The sequence below is a fragment of the Chlamydotis macqueenii genome, chromosome 2 (genome assembly GCF_036417535.1).
Source record: "Chlamydotis macqueenii isolate bChlMac1 chromosome 2, bChlMac1.mat, whole genome shotgun sequence".
Lineage (NCBI taxonomy): Eukaryota > Metazoa > Chordata > Aves > Otidiformes > Otididae > Chlamydotis > Chlamydotis macqueenii.
In genome coordinates this window covers 20,794,193-20,813,921 of record NC_141557.1, presented here as the reverse complement: position 1 = coordinate 20,813,921, position 19,729 = coordinate 20,794,193, and the positions used below count along the sequence as shown (strand labels likewise).

At 38.8% G+C, this 19,729-nt stretch overlaps 1 protein-coding gene across 5 annotated transcripts in view; it reads left to right on the top strand.

The window, feature by feature from the left end:
- Window positions 1-19,729, top strand: part of CACNB2 (calcium voltage-gated channel auxiliary subunit beta 2) — a 254,465-nt gene that overhangs the window by 164,976 nt on the left and 69,760 nt on the right. For 3 of the 5 annotated variants that reach the window (XM_086742188.1, XM_086742187.1, XM_086742192.1), the window contains one exon: window positions 1,554-1,673. In XM_086742188.1, coding sequence (XP_086598314.1) covers window positions 1,554-1,673 — 120 coding nt within the window. Of the gene's footprint in view, window positions 1-357; window positions 734-1,553; window positions 1,674-19,729 lie in introns of those variants that run through there. The other 2 variants (XM_086742190.1, XM_086742191.1) reach the window with 2 other exon arrangements.

The following is a 19,729-nucleotide window of genomic DNA, read 5'->3' as shown; positions in this document are numbered from 1 at the left end:
TTGTGTTTTCCAGCTGTTTACCCTTGAGATGTAAAATGGCAATTTGGCATAGGCTAACACCCCGGTGTGATGTGAGCATCTGCGTAAAAGGCTGCACATATGGAGCATGCCCAGTGATACCAACAGCCTCATACCCCACCCCCAGCCAGTCGAGGAGGAGATGAAATGAACTTTGCACTTGCAAATGTCACTGAGTACATTTTGCACAGGATTTTAAAAGGTTCTCTTCTAAGCACTATTTTTAACAGCCAAGTCCGCCCCCCAAAACAGAAAGGAAAAAGCCCTAGGTGTTTTTCTGTGATCGATCTCAGTTTATGATCAACTGAAGCATCTCTCACAACATTTACCTGAAGCCTGATTTATTTTATCTTTTCATCATTCAAGTTGAGATTTTTGGAGGTGGTGTGGATTTTTTTTGGTTTTTTGGATTTGTTTAATTTTTTTTCTCTTTACTGGCATGAGAAAATTTGAGAATTTGATTGCAGTAGAACACTTGGAAACAGTGAGGCTGCAAGCTTGAAAGGCAGAGGGAAGAGAAGGAAGGCTCTCGCAGCAGAGCATGGATAGGAAAGGAGCCGTGATTCTGCGGGGCTCAGTGTGCACATGTTTTATGAGATCAGTGCCGGGCGCTGCAGCTGCGGACAATAACTGAGCTGTCTGGCTAATGAAGGCCACCTGGATCAGGCTTCTGAAAAGAGCCAAAGGAGGACGTCTGAAGAATTCTGATATCTGTGTAAGCCCTACATTTTCCTTGTCGGTATATATTATATATATTGTAGAGAGGGAGGGAGAAAAAGACAGTGAGGAGAGGACAGCTGTTTTCATTCTGATTGAATTAGCAGAACTCTGTTTTGTATGCAGGGAGATGCAGAGGGAAAGCAGAGCTGTCATTATTTATAGAGCTGTTCTGGCATTGTGGCTGCTTCCATTGTGGCGGTACGGGGACGTGTTGAGTCCAGACGGATTTTATTAGTTGAAAGTTGATTTGTGGTCATCTGCATGTTTTGCTGAGGGGCAGAGATGGATACGAGCCATTTGCAGTTCTGATGGGGAAAGTGTGTCAGGTAAAGAGGTTGCCCTAAAATAAAAATGGATAACAAGGGTTAAATCTATTAGCACTACCATTGTGTAGTGGTAATTATTGATACTGAATTTGCATTTTGATTATAAAAAATCTGTTTGCTTGCCACTACTGTCACTGTTCCGAGTTTTATTTTTTATGGAGCCATCCTTGAAGCTGCTGTGTGTCCTTCAGCCCTGCACTGCACCACTGCTGTAACTCCTCAGAGCAACTGGCTCTGCTTGCTGAAAAGCACACAAATAAGAGCACTGGGATAGTGCAGGAAATAAAACACTGAGGAAGACACCTGCACTTTTGGAAAGTCTCCAGAAAAAAAATATTTACCTAGACATAATTTTTCTAAGTGACTTTCCCTTTGGGGAATTTATTCTCTTTTCAGGGATACAAAAGTAAGAGAAAAGGCAAGGTATAGAACCACTTCTACTTAAACACCAAAACAACTTGTGACATTATTTTTCCTTTCCTTGTGCAGGGTTCGGCGGACTCCTACACAAGCCGTCCATCCGATTCAGATGTATCTCTGGAAGAAGACAGGGAAGCAGTGCGGAGAGAGGCAGAGCGACAGGCCCAGGCGCAGCTGGAAAAAGCAAAGGTAAGGTGTTACTTCATGCCACAGACTCGCTAAATGTTCAGCTTTAAAGGACTGTCATCTCATCCATTAATGATGCAAATGTTTTTAGTGTGTTAATGTATAGCGTAAGACCTCTTATAAAGATTTTTCAGACAACAGGAGAAAATGAATTTTCCAGGAAAAATCAGTTAGAATCAGTTTTCCATAAAAGGCACTTGACTGACTTGTGCGTTTCAGAATGATCTTAATTAAATGTGTGCATTTCTTCTTTTATTGAATATACCCATTTATTTCCAGTGTATAGGGTCTAAGCTTTGAGTTCTTATTGAATACGATCATGGACATTTGCCCACGGACTGCTGTGGCACTCAAAACTTAGTTTTAGAAATCAGTCCTCAAACATCCTATTCATCTTCTTGCAATGCAGGATCAGTCCCTACAACTCATTTGTAAATAGAGAGTGTCTGTTGCAAAGGTTTTTTTTTTCCTGAAGACTTCACTGACTTTCTTTACAGTTGGTGTGTTAAATGACCCCGTGAGTAATGTGTTCTAGGACTTGTTAAGGTTTCTCCTTCTATCTCCTTACTTCTGGCAGAAAGTGACAGTTTGGTAAGGAAATACTAAATGAGCTGTAGGCTCTTGCTCTCTGTGTCTGTATTTTCCATGAGATGCATTTAGAACCATGAGGGGTTTAGCTGTGAAAGGGTATGGGCTTCTTTTTCTTTCGTACGTGCTGTATCTCTAAATACTGTTGCACCTGTAAAAATCATGCTCATCTTATTTGTTATCATTCATCTATCACTTCATTCCAGTTTGTCTTTTTTGTAAGCTACCCGCCAGATCTCAGTGTATTGCTGTTTTCCAAGATGTTTTCCAATTTCATGTCTTATATTTAAATATTTAAATACACTATTGAGATGCCTCCTCTGATCTACCTGATCTATATTCCTCTCTCACTTTCTCTCCGATTACCCTCCTCCATTTTGCCTTTGTTTTTATTTCTCTATCTCCCTTCCGTCTCCTATCCTGTTTACTTTTCTGCTGACAGCTTTGCCTCTGCCCATTTACACCACCTGTTTTACAAGGATTCTTTAGAAATTGAGGAGTCCAGATCATTGAGCTATGCACCTGATCATATGGCCAGGGCCAGCTCCATAAATAATACAGTACCATAGTGCACGAGCAGACAGCTTCATCGAGCCAGAAAACTTGAACGGGGAAGCTGAAGATGTTTTTTTTTAAAAATGTAATTGTTGACCAATATTTAATAAGAGCTCCCAAAGCAGCTTTTTAATGAGATGCTGGAACTTGCCAAGCGTAGGAGATGCTGAACATCTCTTTGAAGTTAGGTCCTGCTGTCCTGGGATCAGTATGGCAGAAATGCCACAGAAGCAGCCTGCTTATTCCCTTCCACCTTGTATCTTAGAGATGTTGCTGATCGTAATCAAGAGTTTCAGTTTTATCAGGGTTGCTTTTTGATAGTTTGAGATTTCTTTGCTCTTAGGAAAGATGATAAAGGCTGCCCTGAAATTCAGATTAAGTGTTGAATTTTATCAGTAAATGCACAGTCTTTAAAAGAAGAGTTGAAGTAATAATATCTTGCAGACTAATCAGGGTAGCAGTGCAGCACTTGCTGCTGAACTGATGCATCTCTTAGCGATGAGTGAATCTATGCGAGTGTTGCTATGGGAATTTAGCTTACTGATGCTGGCTTGGCTGCATGGACAGCCCTTATGTAATATTCATGACCTCTAGCACAGCTGCCATTGCAGTTTATAGGGAAACTGCTAGCAGACCCTGACTTTTTAAAACTGTATTTCTATACATCAAAGTGATGTTCTCGCTCCAGCTGGCATAAGATACAGTCTCTAGGTCTAACACCGCCTGAGACTGTAAGACAACTTGTGAACAGTCATTGTAGCAAAGGCACTGCCAAAATCAACCTGCTGTAACAATGGCTAATTCCGGTCGTATAGAAAACACTAAATCAATTATTTAAATCATTTGTGCTTTAAAAAGGATTAAAGCTGGAGCTATATTAGCAGTTTTGTTTCTCAGGTCATGTTAAAAATCATTGCAGGCTGTAATGTATGGAAATCATTTTATATAGACGCTGTAACAGTGTAACATTTAGTCTGGTGTAAGATGTAAATTAAAAATCTTAAATAAAATATGACATGCATTTTCTGCTTATGCTTGAAATAAATGTTTAAAAAGACGTAAATTAAACCTAAAGCAGTAGATCTAGTCTGCCTTTATTGGTGACTCAGTTCTTCACCTCCCTGATACACAGGGAAGATTAATGAGGCGGCCGCTTCTGTTGGCGCTGCCAGGCTCCGCTGCGCGCCCGGGCCCGTTTCCCGCCGGCCGCAGGTTTTGCGGCCCACGCTCCGTGGCGGCCTCGCCTTCGCCCTGGCCGGCTAGCAGGCAGAGCACAGGGACGCAGCGGCTTTAACTTTTGAGGTTTAATATCATGAGTGGAAGTGTTGATCCTAAATAAAGTCATTGCAATTGTATTTGTCACAGGAATTAGAAGAGGATGACATACATGAATAATACAACGGAGGAAGGAAAATGATAGTGAATTAAGGGTAGATAAAAAAAAAACTGTTGAACTGTGTCATGCACTTAATGAAAACAGTTTAATGACATCCATTTTCCTGCCTTACAGCTAGGGAAAACACCTTAAACTGAAGAGAAAAATATAGTAATACAGCACACAATGGCAAATTGTTAGGAGGATTTTAAGATTTTTGTTTTTTGTGGATTCTAAGTGTTTGTATAACATGAAGCCAGAGTACACTAAGCATATCTGATACCTATGGAAACAGGGAAAATAAAAACAAAAAAAAAGCTTGTAAGGAAATAGACATTCTAGCTGTTTGTATTTATTTATTTATTTTATACAAGCATTGCTTCCCTGGAAAATAGTTAAGCGTGTTTTGCTGACTCACTCTGGCATGTGACTTACTGTAAGGAAGGTGGGACATGGGTGCATGCACGGCGTCATCCAGGGATGGAAAATTAAGAGGCAATTGATGAGGCTACCTGCGGGCCAGCAGCTATTCCCAGGGGAAACAAATTTTCAGATGAAGCTCTTAAGCTCGAAGCTGAGATAAAATGTTCAGGTTACAACAGTTTAGCAGTTTAGCTGAGGTTGGTTTTTGTTTTGTATTTTTGTCTTGTCTTTTTAAAAAAGAAAAAAATCCTTCAAGGTACTGAGGATTTCCTAGGAATCCTCCTCATAGTCCGTAGCACGTGGCTGTCTCTAGGATAAAGAGGCCTGCAATGCGGCTGAGTAGAGCACCATAATAATCCCCAAATCTAAGGACTTGTACTGATATTTTACCGAATTTCCTGTTTCCATCAAAAGATGAATCTTAAGCATTCACAAGCCAAAAAATAAATGAGGCCCAATGACATTAATTGCTTTTACTGTTAATATTTTAAAAATTATAACTTCTACAGAAAGAAAGCTTTTTTTGTTTTGAAGGGTGACGATTAAAAATAAATGATAGTAAATAAAGTTATTTTTTTGTCCATTCCTTGCAAGTGTTCAATTAATTTTGCCTTGAAATGTTGCACTGAATGAGAGGAATGAGACGAAAGGAAAACTGTGAGGTATAATTATTAGTCAGACCTTAGAATTCCGTACTAAATGAGCTAAAGTTTATACATAAGAAAGGGGACTTAAGTAATTATTTTTGGCCCTTTCCGGTGCTGGTAAAATCAATTCAAATATTCTGTTGATTTATTTTGCCTCAAGAATGTCATATGTTATGAACTAGTTTTTGACTGAAATACCATTGGTCAGGTAGTCTGTAGACCTCTTTCTTCTCTTCTGCAAGAGTAACTTCCTTCTTCTCTTCAGTCTCATCTCTTCAAATTTTTAGATTTTGCCTTTTTTTATCCCATGGCTTTAGAGCTCCTTATGCAGAAATAATTTTCAAATTAGGTATGTAGAATATTTTCAGCGTTTTGGAAAATGAATTCTTTTTTTCTAGTTATTTCTAGTACCTTGGTTACTTAACATGCCAGTTAATAATCCAGGTTCTGTTTCTCACCTGGGACTAAGGGGCAAACCTATACTCTTTATTCTCCCTTAAGGATTGTTCTCAACATCCTTTGGTCCTGAAACTTATTTAGTGGCTGTCAAAGTTGGATTGTGGCCTTCCAAAAGTCAGTAACTGTGTCCATGATCAAGAGGAGCGTGGCCAGCAGGTCGAGGGAGGTGATTCTCCCCCTCTACTCTGCCCTGGTGAGACCCCACCTGGAGTACTGTGTCCAGTTCTGGAGCCCCCAACACAAGAAGGACACGGACCAGTTGGAGAAGGTCCAGAGGAGGGCCATGAAGATGATAAGAGGGCTGGAGCACCTCTCTTATGAGGACAGGCTGAGAGAGTTGGGGCTGTTCAGCCTGGAGAAGAGGAGGCTCCGGGGAGACCTGATAGTGGTCTTCCAGTACCTCAAGGGGGCCTACAAGAAAGATGGGGAAAGGCTGTTTAGTAGGGCCTGTTGCAATAGGACGAGAGGTAATGGTTTTAAAATAGAGGGGGGTAGATTTAGATCAGAAATTAGGAAAAAATCTTTTACGATGCGAGTTATAAAACACTGGAACAGGTTGCCCAGAAAGGTGGTGGATGCCCCATCCCTGGAAACGTTCAAGGCCAGGCTGGATGAGGCTCTGAGCAACCTGATCCAGTTGGGGATGTCCCTGCTCCTTGCAGGGGGGTTGGACTAGATGACCTTTGAAGGTCCCTTCCAACCCTAACCATTCTATGATTCTATGGTTAGGATTCATGATAGGAAATCTTGGTTCCTTTCAGCTCTGCTTTGTTTGCACTCCACCTAATACTCTACTGCTAGCATCCTTTTAGAAGTTTGTTAAAATCTGAAGTATCCATAGTCCTAGTTTAAAATGCGGTTTAAATAATTTTTACATTAAGATGGTGAACCCTTGAAATGTTTATGCCAGATATTGCTGCTTTGGCTCTTAAGCAATAATGTAAGTTGTTGTGTTTTGCTTCCTTGATGTGTGCTGTAGTAGCGGTGATGGCTTGTGGCTGTGAGTAATAATGCAATGTCTTAAGTGTAACGCGTTGCCTCCACGCATGTGTTGGGGACCACAGCTTTGAAACGTGTAGCAGGCTGGGATAATGCCTACATATCCCTGCAAGGCTGAAGGCATGAAAAGATTGTCAGATGTAATTATCCAGTGCAGTGTGCCGAGACTACTTATTTGAGTATTTATTCACTCTCAGACAAGTTTCACAGCCTCTGAATGACCCCATGCTGCTAGCAGGCAGCTGCAAAGCTAGTTAAGGTATGTCTCCTTAAGCTGCAGTAGCATTTTTGACAGACCTGAAGTGCCCATCACCTTGATGTGCGTGCTTAGATTATGTCACCTTGTTCCATCACAGAGACTCTTTGTATTTTCTCTCAATCAGAAGAACATCATGGTGCTGAACAGCACTCAAAGACATAGCAACATAGATGGTACTTTGTGGTAGCTGTTATCTATGGTAATATTTTTTTCATTGATTTCTTCTCATTTGCCCTTTTGTTTCAGCATATTTCCATTGCATGTTATCATTTAGATAGCTAATGTTGCATGTCAGAGTTTCTGGGATTACATGGGAGCTGGCACAGTGGTCTAGATGGAAATAAATGAGTTGCTGATCCAAAAGTACAGTTGCAAATTTGGTTGTTGCTTAGCTGGATCTGCTCGAATCAGGTTGGAGATAGTCTTTTTCTTAATTTTCTTAGTTCATTTCTGCTGCTTTTTCTCGAGACTGTAACATTGGGACATAAAGCAGCTCCCTTTATACTGCTGTCTGTGACGTATAGTTTCTTGTTTATATCCATGGTCTATTTTGTCTTCAACTTAGTGTATACACTTGTTCTACACTAGTGCCTGTCATTATGTTGGCTGTTGCCCTGAACAATTTATCCGTTCTCACTGTTGGGCTGCATTGTTCAAGGGCTGGAATTGTTTCTTCCAGTGGGGTCTCATGTAACCTGGAATCAAAAGCTCCAGAAATAGTACCCTCTCTAATTAAAAAAAAAACCCACAAACCAAAAAAAATCTGTCATCTCCCATTCATACTGTTATTAGAGAGTGATCAAATCTGGTTTGTAAGTATCCCTTTCCTCTTCTCCTTCTTAGATGTGAGTGGGGAAAAACAGAGTGGAGGGATATTAACACAGCCTAAATTTAGATGTAGATAGATCCTAGAGCCTCCTGATGTTCTTCAATCAGCAGAAGGAGATAAATTGTCTCTGAGGAACAGAGAGACAATACTGAGAAAAAAGTCCTAAGGACAAACATAGCTCTTCTGCTATGACAACTATTGTACCAAAGGATTAACTTGTGAGGACATAGAAGTGTTTTATCAGAGAACAAAGTTATCCTGTGATCAGAGCTGGTCATGGACTGCCAGAGGCTTTTTGGAAGCAGGAATGAGATGGAGCCAGCAGTGGCTCACCTTGCAGAGGTGCCCTGGCTGACACTGATCCACGTGATGCGGTGCGGTGGCTTGGAGAAAGACTACTTTGGACAACAAAAGCATTATGCTTTCTTCTGTTCTACCAAAGTGACTATTTTCCAACCAGTTCAGGAGCTAACCTGGTTTCTGTTAGAGCAGGCACCTGGCTGATGTGTGTTGTTATGCGGGGAAGTACCTGTCATCTGCAGCGAAAACAAACCCCAAGACACAGTTCTTGAGTTCCTTGGCAAAAATCTGAATCCCCTCCCTCCTCACTGACTGACTCTCCCAAAAAACCAGGAAGGAAGAAAAAAGAAAAAAAGAAATATATGAAGTTTTGAGTTTATACTTAATCAGACAAAAAAAATAATGGAAGGAAGCTTCAAAAATATTTTTTTTATAATTGCAACTTATTTTATAACATTACACACAAGATGCCAAAGAGTTCTAACTATAATTTTGTACGAAAGCACTCTACTGCTACCTCGACTGATGTTAGAAGCCAATTCAAAAGCATCTCCTTTTTAAAATTTAACATTAGTTACATAAACTAGTCACTGGTGGTATAAAACATAAGAAAAATCAGTAGGAGCCCTAAATAAACCTGTGATACATGGGAGAAAGATACTCTGTCTTCTCAAGTTAGGAACATTTTAAGTGCAAAACTTCGCTTGAACTATGAACAGTGTCTGGATTCTGCATAATTTGTTGTATGAGAGAAATTAATTAAAAATTGAGATTCAGAGAGGCCCCCACTGCTGAAGGTTGTTTTCCTGACGTGTTCATCTGTACTCTATGTAAAGCTAGTGCACAGCCTGGAGTAAAAAACATAGCATGAACTTCCCCTAACATCCACTTGTGGAGCTTACAGAAACCTCTGGACACTTTCTCAGTACATTTAACCTCCAGCTCTATATTGAACATTCTGCTTTCGCATTTCATAGTCACCTGGTTTGTATTTCCAAATACAGTGTGATATGGAATATTCCATGCATAAAGTCTCTACTTTATAGATTTTTTTTTTTTCTTTTAATTCTTTTGGTTACCTTCAACAAGTGGCATTAAAATGTGAACTTCTCATTTGCTTATTCTTAGAAGTGAGACTCCCTTATTGCATCTTTTCTTGATGCTGGAATGTTTAGTGAAATAAAATTTTTCCCAACTTTCTAACTCTTATAAAATGATCTTTCTTTGCTAACAATGTAACCCATTTTGGCTTATGAGTGTGATTTTTTTTTTTTTCCTTTTCTTTTTTCTTCTTGGAAAAGTATGGTAGCACACTGAAGGTAAAATAAAATATTTAAGAGAAATATATGACTAAAATATATACCAACAAGACTGTCTTTTATTCTCATTTTGGGAATCTTCTCAAGTGGATACATATTTTCAAGGTGATTTATTGTTTATTATATCTGGAATCTAAAATCCAGTGATGCCTTTGAACAGATCTGCATTTGACAGGTATGGAAAGCGGGGATGCAGCCTGTGGTTTGAGCTTTTATTGTGCAAATATACTTGTGTTATTGATTTGCAAGCTGTCCTTTTCCGGTGACTGAAGGAGAAGTGAAGGGAAAAATATCTTGAAAGGGAAGATGAAGGATCAAACTGCAGCTGCTTTGATTGTTTTGACTGGTGATGTCAGAATGTTGAAGTGAGAGAAGAGATGTGCCTGCTGCTTTTTGACTCCATCCATTCTGCCAATTATTTGAAAATTGAGTTTTCCGAAGTTCTTGGATTCTAATATTTCACTTGCAGTAAAATAGACGAAGCACTTGGGGTTACTCTAACTCCCAATCACCTTGGGCTGTCATGAGAGAAACACTTCCTGACTGAAATAAAAATGAGAAGAAACACTGAGTACCTGCCATCTTGCGAATCAGCTGTGCACGTTGCTCCTAATCATCAGCAGTGATAAATGGCAGTAATTGGAAAGGCAAATGTATTTCTGACTTTAGTAGCAGGCAAATTACAGCTGAAAGCATCCTTCCCAGAGGAGTTGTAAGGGAACTTGCTGTTATCCTGGCTCTTTCATTATTTTGACCCTTTATTCCCCTTTTGCAGTGAGGCAAATGACTCGTCTGCAAAGTACAAATTTCCTTGCCATCTTCCCTGGTGTTCCCTGGTAGTTTTATCCAGTTGAGACGTAACGCAGCCACCATGTCTGTGTTCTGCTGTATTGCTTATTATTTTTCTGCCTTTACAGTGGCCCCATTGTGGTCGGTGAACCTGGTCTGGTGGGGGCTGAGCGTGGATCTGCCTTCTCTTGCTGCCTCTCCTGGTGCTTGAGCTGTCTGCTGCAGGCGCAGGGATGTGACATTAGGTTCCCAGATGGGAAGGTGAGGAAGAGGAGCGTTTCCAGGGCCAGTCCCAGCTCTGATGGCAGTGAGCTGGGGACTCTGATAACTCCAGCAGCTTGTGACAAAGCAGATGGGTGCTTCCGTCTTGTGAGGATAAATCTGCAGAGCTGTGCTAGGTGTGCTATGTATGTGTGAATTCACCTGCAGTTGAAACCCTTACTTGTCCCTCAGAAGGGGAAAGATTCCTTACTCCTGTGTTTAAACTCTTCTCAGCCTAAAATCACCAGATTAAATCACTCAGCATGCAACTGTATCCTTGCCGTTTGCATTCCAGAGCAAGAGCTTATCTTGGCATTAGGCTCAGTGCCGGGCAAAATCTCCAAGGAAAGTTCTCAAACCAAGTTGCTTTTGAAAGTCTGTGACTGAGGTACAGGCTCTGAGGTTAGGGAAGGGTAAATGGGGCAAAGTAGTTTTGGAAAGGAACAGATGCGATGTGGATTGATTCACGCAGCCTTGTTCTGTGATTCAGCTTGAAGAAAATCTGGTTGGAAGGAGGAGATACATGGAGTTGAATATTGGCATTATTGAGCAGGTTTGAAAGGTTCGACTTTTCACCTTGCACGTCTCATATTTGACAGTCTTTCTCTCGCACCTTTTGATTGTACTGCGTCTCTCTGGCAACGCAGTTTCATGGCAGTGGCTTTGGCTCTGAAGCATTTGTTTTAAGAAGTTTCCATCCACAGCTGCTCTGTTCATTTATTTTGGTAGGGTTATTTCTAAGCCAGGTCAGTCAACTCCAGTGAGTGAGGTGCAGCCTCATAGGCAGCTGTGTGCTGTGATGTGGGGATGTGGATGAAAACCAAGTGCTCCATATCACAAGACTGAAAAAGTAATGTGTCCTTTTTAGCTGAGAAATCCATCTTCTCCTGTCCTGGGTAGGATCTTGCACTTAGCCTACCGCTGATCCTAGTTTCTGATACAGCAGCACATGCTGTGGGTTGTTCATCAGTCACAAGTGATTTTGATTGCTCTTCAGTCCTTCAGAAGCTGTCTGATGTGAACAAGGACTGATGTGAACAAGGTCTACACTCTTGTTACTTAATCCCAGGAAAAAGAGCAAGACATAAAAGGCTATAAAGCAATGTATGTGCTTTATCTGCTTCGCTCTGTCATGAATTGAGGAGATCTTGTTTTTATCTCAAAAATGACATATTTCAGTATTTCTTCCTCAATGCCCATGGCAAATCCAGGCTAGAATTTTTGTCTAGTGCAGTCTGGTGGATAGTTGTGTTCCCATGGTCAGAAGTAAATCTGCATTTTCTTTTTAAACTTCACTGTGTGTTGCAGCAGTTTTCCTATATTTATGAGCTATAGGCTCATTGCTGCAGGACCGTTGCACACTGAGGCAGGAATGGAGACAAGCATAGTTGAACCGCTGGGACATACAATATCAATACCATCCTGCATGCATCTTTCATGTCATCACAAATACATTTTTGATACATTTTAATGTGTTTTATTCATCACTGGGCTCTTGACGCTATGATAATTAATTCTAGGCACCATGAATATCTGTCCTTGTACATGACTTCCCATGGATTCTCCCTGTATGTTTTAATCCTGATTTGAAGCTTTCACCACAGTGGTCTTTTGTCAGAAAAAAAAAAAAATCACTGCATGTAACAAACCATGCTCACTAAGGCAAACTCCTTTATGAGAGCCTGGAATTGCAGAGATGAAAGGCTACTAAATATACTGTAACTGTATCTTATTCTTAAATGTTTATATGAAAATAAAATTCATCATATGTGTATTAATAGTAGAAATTTTGATGTGAACACAGAGACACTTCTCTGTTTGAAAAGTGGTAAAAAATTAATGCCTTACTGATACTGTCAAATGTCTTACACGTGTATACAAAGCAAAATAACTTCAAGTCCTAAATCCGTTTCTTTGAGATGTTGCAGAAAGTGTGTAGTTGTTTAGTGAGATGTTTCATTTAGGTGCTCGTACAGAGTATTCAATAGCAGTATTGCTATGATACTGTCTATTCAGATTCCATGTATCCATATAATCATAGCATCAAGCTCTAGACATTATTTAAAAATACTATGCTGATCCTTTTCAAAAGCTCTGAAAAAAGAAGTCTTGATTTTCGTCAATAAACTAATTTCTTTTTAGAAATTTCTATAAACCACGGCTAACTCAAGAACCTCCCCATCAAAACCCACAAACAATTTTTTCCCTGTTGAAATTAGTGGGTTCTTTTTGAATATTGTAAGTAGAAGTAAAATAAATGAAGTGACGAAGTACACACAAGGACTTATGTGGCATTAATGCAGCTGGAGAAAAGTTCCTGTACTGTTCCCTCTTCCAATTCAAGGCTAAGAAGTATGTAAGCATTTATGAGAAATATGGGAGACCTAGGTTGAACACGATTTCTCTTGATTTATAACAAGGAGTTAAATTTGTTTCTCTTGCTCAATTTTTTTTTATTTTATTTATCTATTTATTTATTTGTTTTCAGTCTTCTTATGAAGTCATTCTGCTTGGATAAAATAGAATATTATCTGTTAAGTATGTTGGCAGAAACAAATTGTCTACTTTGAATGTCCTAACCTTTTTTCTTCATTTGAATTTTTAAAAATATTTTCTAACAAGCTGAAAGTTTAGGTGGAGATAAAAGGGAAAGGAGGTCTTATCAAATTACTGAAATCTATTGATGATCTTTTTTCGGTGGAAGACCTTTGGATGAAAATAGAAGATAATGTCTTAAAACATCTTGGGGCAGTTCAGAACATACTCTTTGAATTTAACTAGTAAATTAACCAGCTACTCAAGGTCTAAGACCACAAATTTATCTTGGTTTAAGAATATGAATTTAATTAAGCAGTTTGGTCACACTTACTCATTTCAAGAGAGCCAAAATATGTTTTTGTAGAATTTTGTCACTTATTACAGAATTCTAAACCTTGAAAATGTATTTATTCTCATTATTGTAGTAGTTTTTTTTCTCAAATAAAAAGTCCTTAAGTTATTTTTTTTTAGCATTTTCAGTAGGTTCAATGTTCCTTATGATGTAGGTTCTTTGCGTTTTATATTAGGGTTGAGATCTTTGGTAAAATATGGGGCCTTTAGTGCAGCAAAAGGAAGATGAACTATTGAAGATCTCACAAATTAAGTGCATGATTTCTTTTAGCAGATGTTGAGTTGCTGCTGTGCGTTGCTTTAACTATATTAAGGACAGAAAGAGCTTTATCAAATGCCTGGCCTTGTGTGAAATCAGTATCAAGCACGCATAGGAGAGAAACCTTTTGCAGAGGTGGGGGATGCACATGTTCTTGCATAATACTGTCAAATTTAGCAGTGAGTTGAATAACACCCAAAGAAATTTCATGTGTGGAGAGCAAGGCTTCTCTAATTAGCTGTAAAACGCCAAATGATGGGTACTAAACACTGTGTTACAGCAGTAAGCATCTCTACTGCAATGCATCAATCACTCGATCATATTAAAGAGACTGCTGGATATGCTGGTCAGTGGTGTTCCAGGATGTCACAGAGCTCTGTTGAAGCTCAGATTGTTTCTGCCCTTCTTTGGCTGTTTCACAGCCCTTTAAATATCAGCTGTGTTCAGTTAGGCCAAAACATTCACTGATTTTGGGTGACCTTCATAAAAGAGACGATAATAAAAATAGAAAACATAGTTAAAATAATTATAGTAAACCAGCCACTACCTCTGTCACATCTCTGAGGCATAAAATGCATTTGTAATGGAAGGTATTAACACTTGTGCCTTGCTCATCCTTTGCAAATGTTTTCAGAGCGAGTAGACTTGTTTATATGACTGTGGGTTCACCTGTATTGTATGATAGCTTTTGCCGAGTTGTATCTATGGTGTCTTCCAATGTCAATTTCTTGTTTGATGTTGTCTGTAGGTGTACCAAATACTTGTGGTTCACTGCACATTGTCTGAGGTGCTCTGTGTTTACAGAAATTTGTTTCATTTTGGAAGGGGACAGAGGGGATAAAATCTCAGAAATCTTCACTGAACATTCTGCAGATAGTTCTGATCTTTTTCTCATCTCTTGTTCACTTCTGAGTCCCAGCACACACATCCTCAGTGTCTTCCCCCTGGGATGCCCAGCAGAAGCTTTAACACCACATTCTCCTCAAGTCTGCTTTTAGAGGTGGAAAAGACATAAATTGCTTCCACTCCCTGACGAGCAGCTCAAAGATTTAACAACCTTGCTAAAAGCCTACTCTGACTGGCATGCAAAAAGCCAGCCGTGTCCAGCAGACGATACTTAGACCCTTACTGGCACTGTCTTGCTTCCAGCTAGCTGCTTTGAGACCTGGTTTCAGCCCAATTAGAAGGAGAAGTCCCTGGATTAACTTTGTTACAAAGCAAATTCAGTAGATCTATTGAGTAACACAGAGATCATGTTTAAATTATTATTTCCTCTCAGAGTCAAATTCAAAGGAATAGAAGAAAAGTATATTTTAGTATCATTTTAGAACTGAAAAGAAAAAGAATCTGTCACATATTTAATGTCCACTAAATCACTCCTACTTTTCCTAAAGTTGTGAGGTTGTAGGCTGCATATACAAAAAGCTGGTTTTGAGTATCATATTTTGTTTACTGCTGAATGTTTAAATTGTAATACGAATTTTGTATTCAAGCCTGGGCTTAGTTATTTTATATTTAGCCTAGTTAAGGTAGAAGTTAGCAGATAGGCTTTTGCATTTTAAAAAAAAAATTACTCTGATCAAAACAGGCACTTATTATATGTGTAATGTATGTATGCAAATAATAGGTACAGGTAAAGAAATGAGCCTGTACTGACTGTGAATCTGTTAGTAGGCAGTGAATTTCTCCACTTTAAATAGTGAAAGAAATTCTTTCAACTTTAAGTCAAAAGATAGTCCATGAAAAAAAAAGTGCTTTTATACCACAATTACTTAAAAAAGGCATGAAATCAACAACCATATAAAGTGTACATTTTGAAAAAGAAACATATTCCAAATATATTGTATTTAAACATATTTGTAAGCAGAATTATTCCCAGTTATTTTAGTTTTTTTTTTATTGGACTGCACTAATCAGTTGATGCTGTAAACTTCACGCAGTATTTTCTACAGATGAATGCTATGGTCCAGCCCTCTTGATGGAAAAGCTTTTATGTGACTGCATAGTGAAATAAAACTGAGAACCATTAGAGTTAAGTGGAACCTAATGGAAAAAAAATGGGCAGTATCAGTTTTGTGATGGTGTTCGCCCCGTTGCTGTCCAAATTGCGGTTTGGGACCAGGAGAGAGGCTGCACAGGAGTAAGAAGACATAATTTGGGGGTCATGGGAAGACAGCATTTAATTTTGCTGAGTATGTTGGCTACAAAGAATTGAAAGTGTATATAAAGCTGTTGCCTGAAGGACATCTTGAATTAGAGTTCAATTTCATTATTAAAATACCCTTGAAAGTGCCTTTTAAGACTTCTGCTTTACTTCATAAATAATGAGTACATGACACCTGATCCAGGGCCATTTATTTCACTTATCTCTGTATTTCTCAAACAGGTATTTTAGAGGGGAGAGCTGCTTTATATGTAGACATAAACTGACTAGTTCTAATTTTCTAAAATGCAAAGTTTGTCTAGATTTCATTACAACAGAGGATTGCATCCAGATCAACGTCCTTTTTGTAGGGCAACTACAATAGCTCTGTTTGGTGGTGGTTTTGCCCTAATTTTCTCCTTCTCACTATATATTTTACCTCACCCATTACTCTCCTCAGATTTCTAGTTCTTTCCTCTCCCCTTTTCCTCAGTTTCTCCTCGTTAGTCATGGTGATGAGGTGTGTTAAGACCCAGGCAGCCTGCTCCATTCCTCCATGCCTGGAGGCTTCCTCCATGGCTGGAGCATCTCCAAAGACAGGCAGTGATGTAGGGGCCGGGAGCAGCTGGGAGCTGCTGCCTGGCACATGTGAAAAAGAAGTACCAGTCATCACAGAAAGAAAATGTCATTTTTGCATAGGTTGAGAGCTGCCCCTTGCATTGAGTTTTAAAAGGAGAGAGGAAATTGAGGGGAAGAATATGATCTCCTTTGCAGAAATTCCTTCACCACCAATATTCAGCTCCTCAGCTGTAGAAATAAAACCAACTTTGTAGACAGCACACATCATCTACCCTTCACGTCTAGTCTCATTGCTGGGGTCTTTCTTAACAGCTTTCATTCACGTGTTTGCCAGTCGATCACCAAGTTGGGTAAAATTCACAGAAAAAAAAAAATGCATTAAACTGCCTTGAGACAGAGCAGGAACTTTCTTCTTTTTGCCAGTAGTGAAAAAAAGGGATCATTGAATGTGTGAACTCTTTCCAAATGCACGCTTGTGTGATTTTCTTACAGTTCCTTGGTAGCTTTTTTTTTATATTCGCCTCATAAATCGGGCGTTTAACACATTCCATTTGCCTTTCTGTAACAGTCATCAATGTTTTCTCTAAGTTCAGAATGTCTTTTGTCCAGGCTGTTTTTAACAGGTAAAAAGCAATGGTACTTAATGTGTGGCTCATGTTTCAAAAAGATGGACACATACAATCTCCAGAGTTAAAATTGTGTGTCTGCATACATGTAAACTTAGATTATTGTCAAGTATCACGTCTTAAGTCTTTTCAAAGTGGCCATTCATGTTTCAACAGCAGATCATGAAGTCACACATCTGTGATATCCTGTGTGAAAAAGAAGTTGAATTCAGGTGAAATAAATTGCAAATTCCATTTTATAGCATAAGAGAATACCAGACTGTAAATGTAGTCAGTAAATTTCTCAGATATGACACAACTGTTTTTATCTGTCTGGATTCCCTCTCAAGGCATGAGCCTTTTCCCTGCCCCCCTTGCCCTCCAAGATTCAGTGCTGAATCTTCTGGATGTAGTAATGATTTTTCACTGGTGTTTCATAATGTTTCATAGATCAGAATTAGGAGCTGTTTCCAGATCTTTATAAAATATGTGCTTGCTTTTATTTTAGGTTACAGACTTTTGCTTAATGAATAATCTATTGAAATTAAAAAAAATGCACTTTATTTGATTTAATCAAGACTCATGTAAGGTTTTGTGGGCTCTGGACACTGTATGCTGACTGAACATGAAAAAAGTGAAGCAGCCTTTTGAGCTTAGGCTTTGTAATGATTGCTGCCTCTTTCTTCTCCTTGTTGTTTCCCCCATTCACATTTCTTACAGCAGGTTTCTTTTCTACTAAGCCTGATTTTCAAGATAAGAAAACTTTTTACATGATAACATATGCTGAATTCACCCCCCCACATACACGTGCAGCTGTTCTTCTGTGCATCTTCAATACAGTGAGTTGGCGATGACTTTGGTGAGACTGCTTGCAATGTAGGTTAAGTTAATCTCTCATGCTAAAGCACTGAAGCCCCAAAACCATGAAAGCCCTGTGGTCCTGACTTTCAGCAGCTCTTTCTTGTTGTATGTCATCTACTTAAACACTGTTGATAGTGTGTTCAAAATCAGCTGTGGATGTTTCTCAAGAAGTTGGTAGCTTCTTCAAGGTTTAGAGGCTATTAATAGATTTCTACTGGGATAATTTATTTTTATATTGTTTGGCAATTAATTGAGCTTTTTAGTGGTCTTTCAATGTGTCAGATGATCATCCTTTCCTTGAAGATGACCACTGGTCCACAGTATGAGACTGCTAGTGCTACTGCTGCTTGGATCTTTGTTTGCTAGCTTTCTTGCTTAAGGTCAGAACATTTCTTTCTATCAACTCTTTGTGTTATGATAACAAAGATTGCAAGATATGTGCAATATTGGTAAGTGTAGTAGTCTACATGTCTAGTAAATGGAAAAGGACATCTCTGTAGTTGATAGCTTTTAAATGACAGTGTTCTTTTGGGCTGGTGAGAAGTCACAAAGTTTATAGTTCTAGTATTTTAAAGTGCAATTTACCATTGCAAATAATGCCATGTCAGCTGTCTCTGTTGTGGTTTTTTTCCTATTAGTGAGTTTCCCTTACCCTGCTTCCTTTGCTTGTAATTTTTTTAAATGAGAAAGGAATATTGTTTTTCCATAGAAAAGTAGGTGCAGTGATTGCAAATCTGGTGGAATGGGAGGTATTAAACTGTTTATGCATCGAGTACAGTTTTATAGATATTCCTTTCAACAGTGCAAAACGTGTTTTCACATCTAATTAATAGTAAGATCTCCGAGTTTGCAAAGGTACTGCCTTCCTCTTCTCTAACCAGCAAACTTGTTTTTTAAGTTCACATAGTAGTTGGCACTAGCTTGCTAATCAGGAACACTGAAAAAACTGTTTGCTATGGTGAAGCAGATAATTTGCAAACATTAATTTTTGAAGGACCCCGATTTTGCAGCCCTCAGTGTTTTACATGGAAAACATCGAAACAGAGACAATATTTGCCTCTTGAATTCTGGATGTGGCTCTATCTTTATTCTTCTGTTTAGGAACGTTTGGTACTTTGAAGCACTAAAAATAGCTCTTGGCAATGTAAAACTGAACGACATTTTACCCAAAAGATTATTCTTTTCCTTTCCAGATGTATGAGCATGCACAAGAGAAAAAAATCCAATTGAAAATCTGATTTATAGTCCTGCATGGGCAGAATTTGTTACAATTTTTGCCTGTTTTTTTTTATTATGTTGCTGAGTTTCAAGTTTCAAGAGACCAAGGAGAAGTTTAACTCCAATGTCATATGTGCTTGGAAAAACAGCATTTCAAACTTAAGTTTTTACAAAAGAAAAGAGAGTACAAGCACACCTTAAGAGATATGTCAATGATTGAGTTGGTTCCCATTTTATCTGCTTTATCTTTGCATTTAGTACTTTGCTTTAAAAAGTGTAGCTTTTTAAATAATTAGCCCATATTTCTACAAACAATACTTTTTCTGTACACCTGAAAAATGTAAATATAGCCCCACTAAACTTTGGTTTTGGTTTATTTATTAGTTGTAGTAATAAAAAATGAATGCATTTGGGAGTTGAATCTTGATGGGTCGAATGAAGATACGAGAAATATGATACTAAAAATATTTGTCTGGGTGCTGCTTGGACAACTTAAAAGCAGATAATTTGAGTGATGTAGAAGAGAACAGTGATTTAATGCCATCCATTTGTTGATCTGGGTTTAGTTAACAAAATGCATTTTTCAAGGAGGTAAGCACCTTTGAGCTTTCTCTATTGTAATCTGTAGGAAAAATGAGCCAAATCTGACTTGTCACTTCTAAACATCATGATATTTGATTTGTGGGGGATTGATGTTTTGGG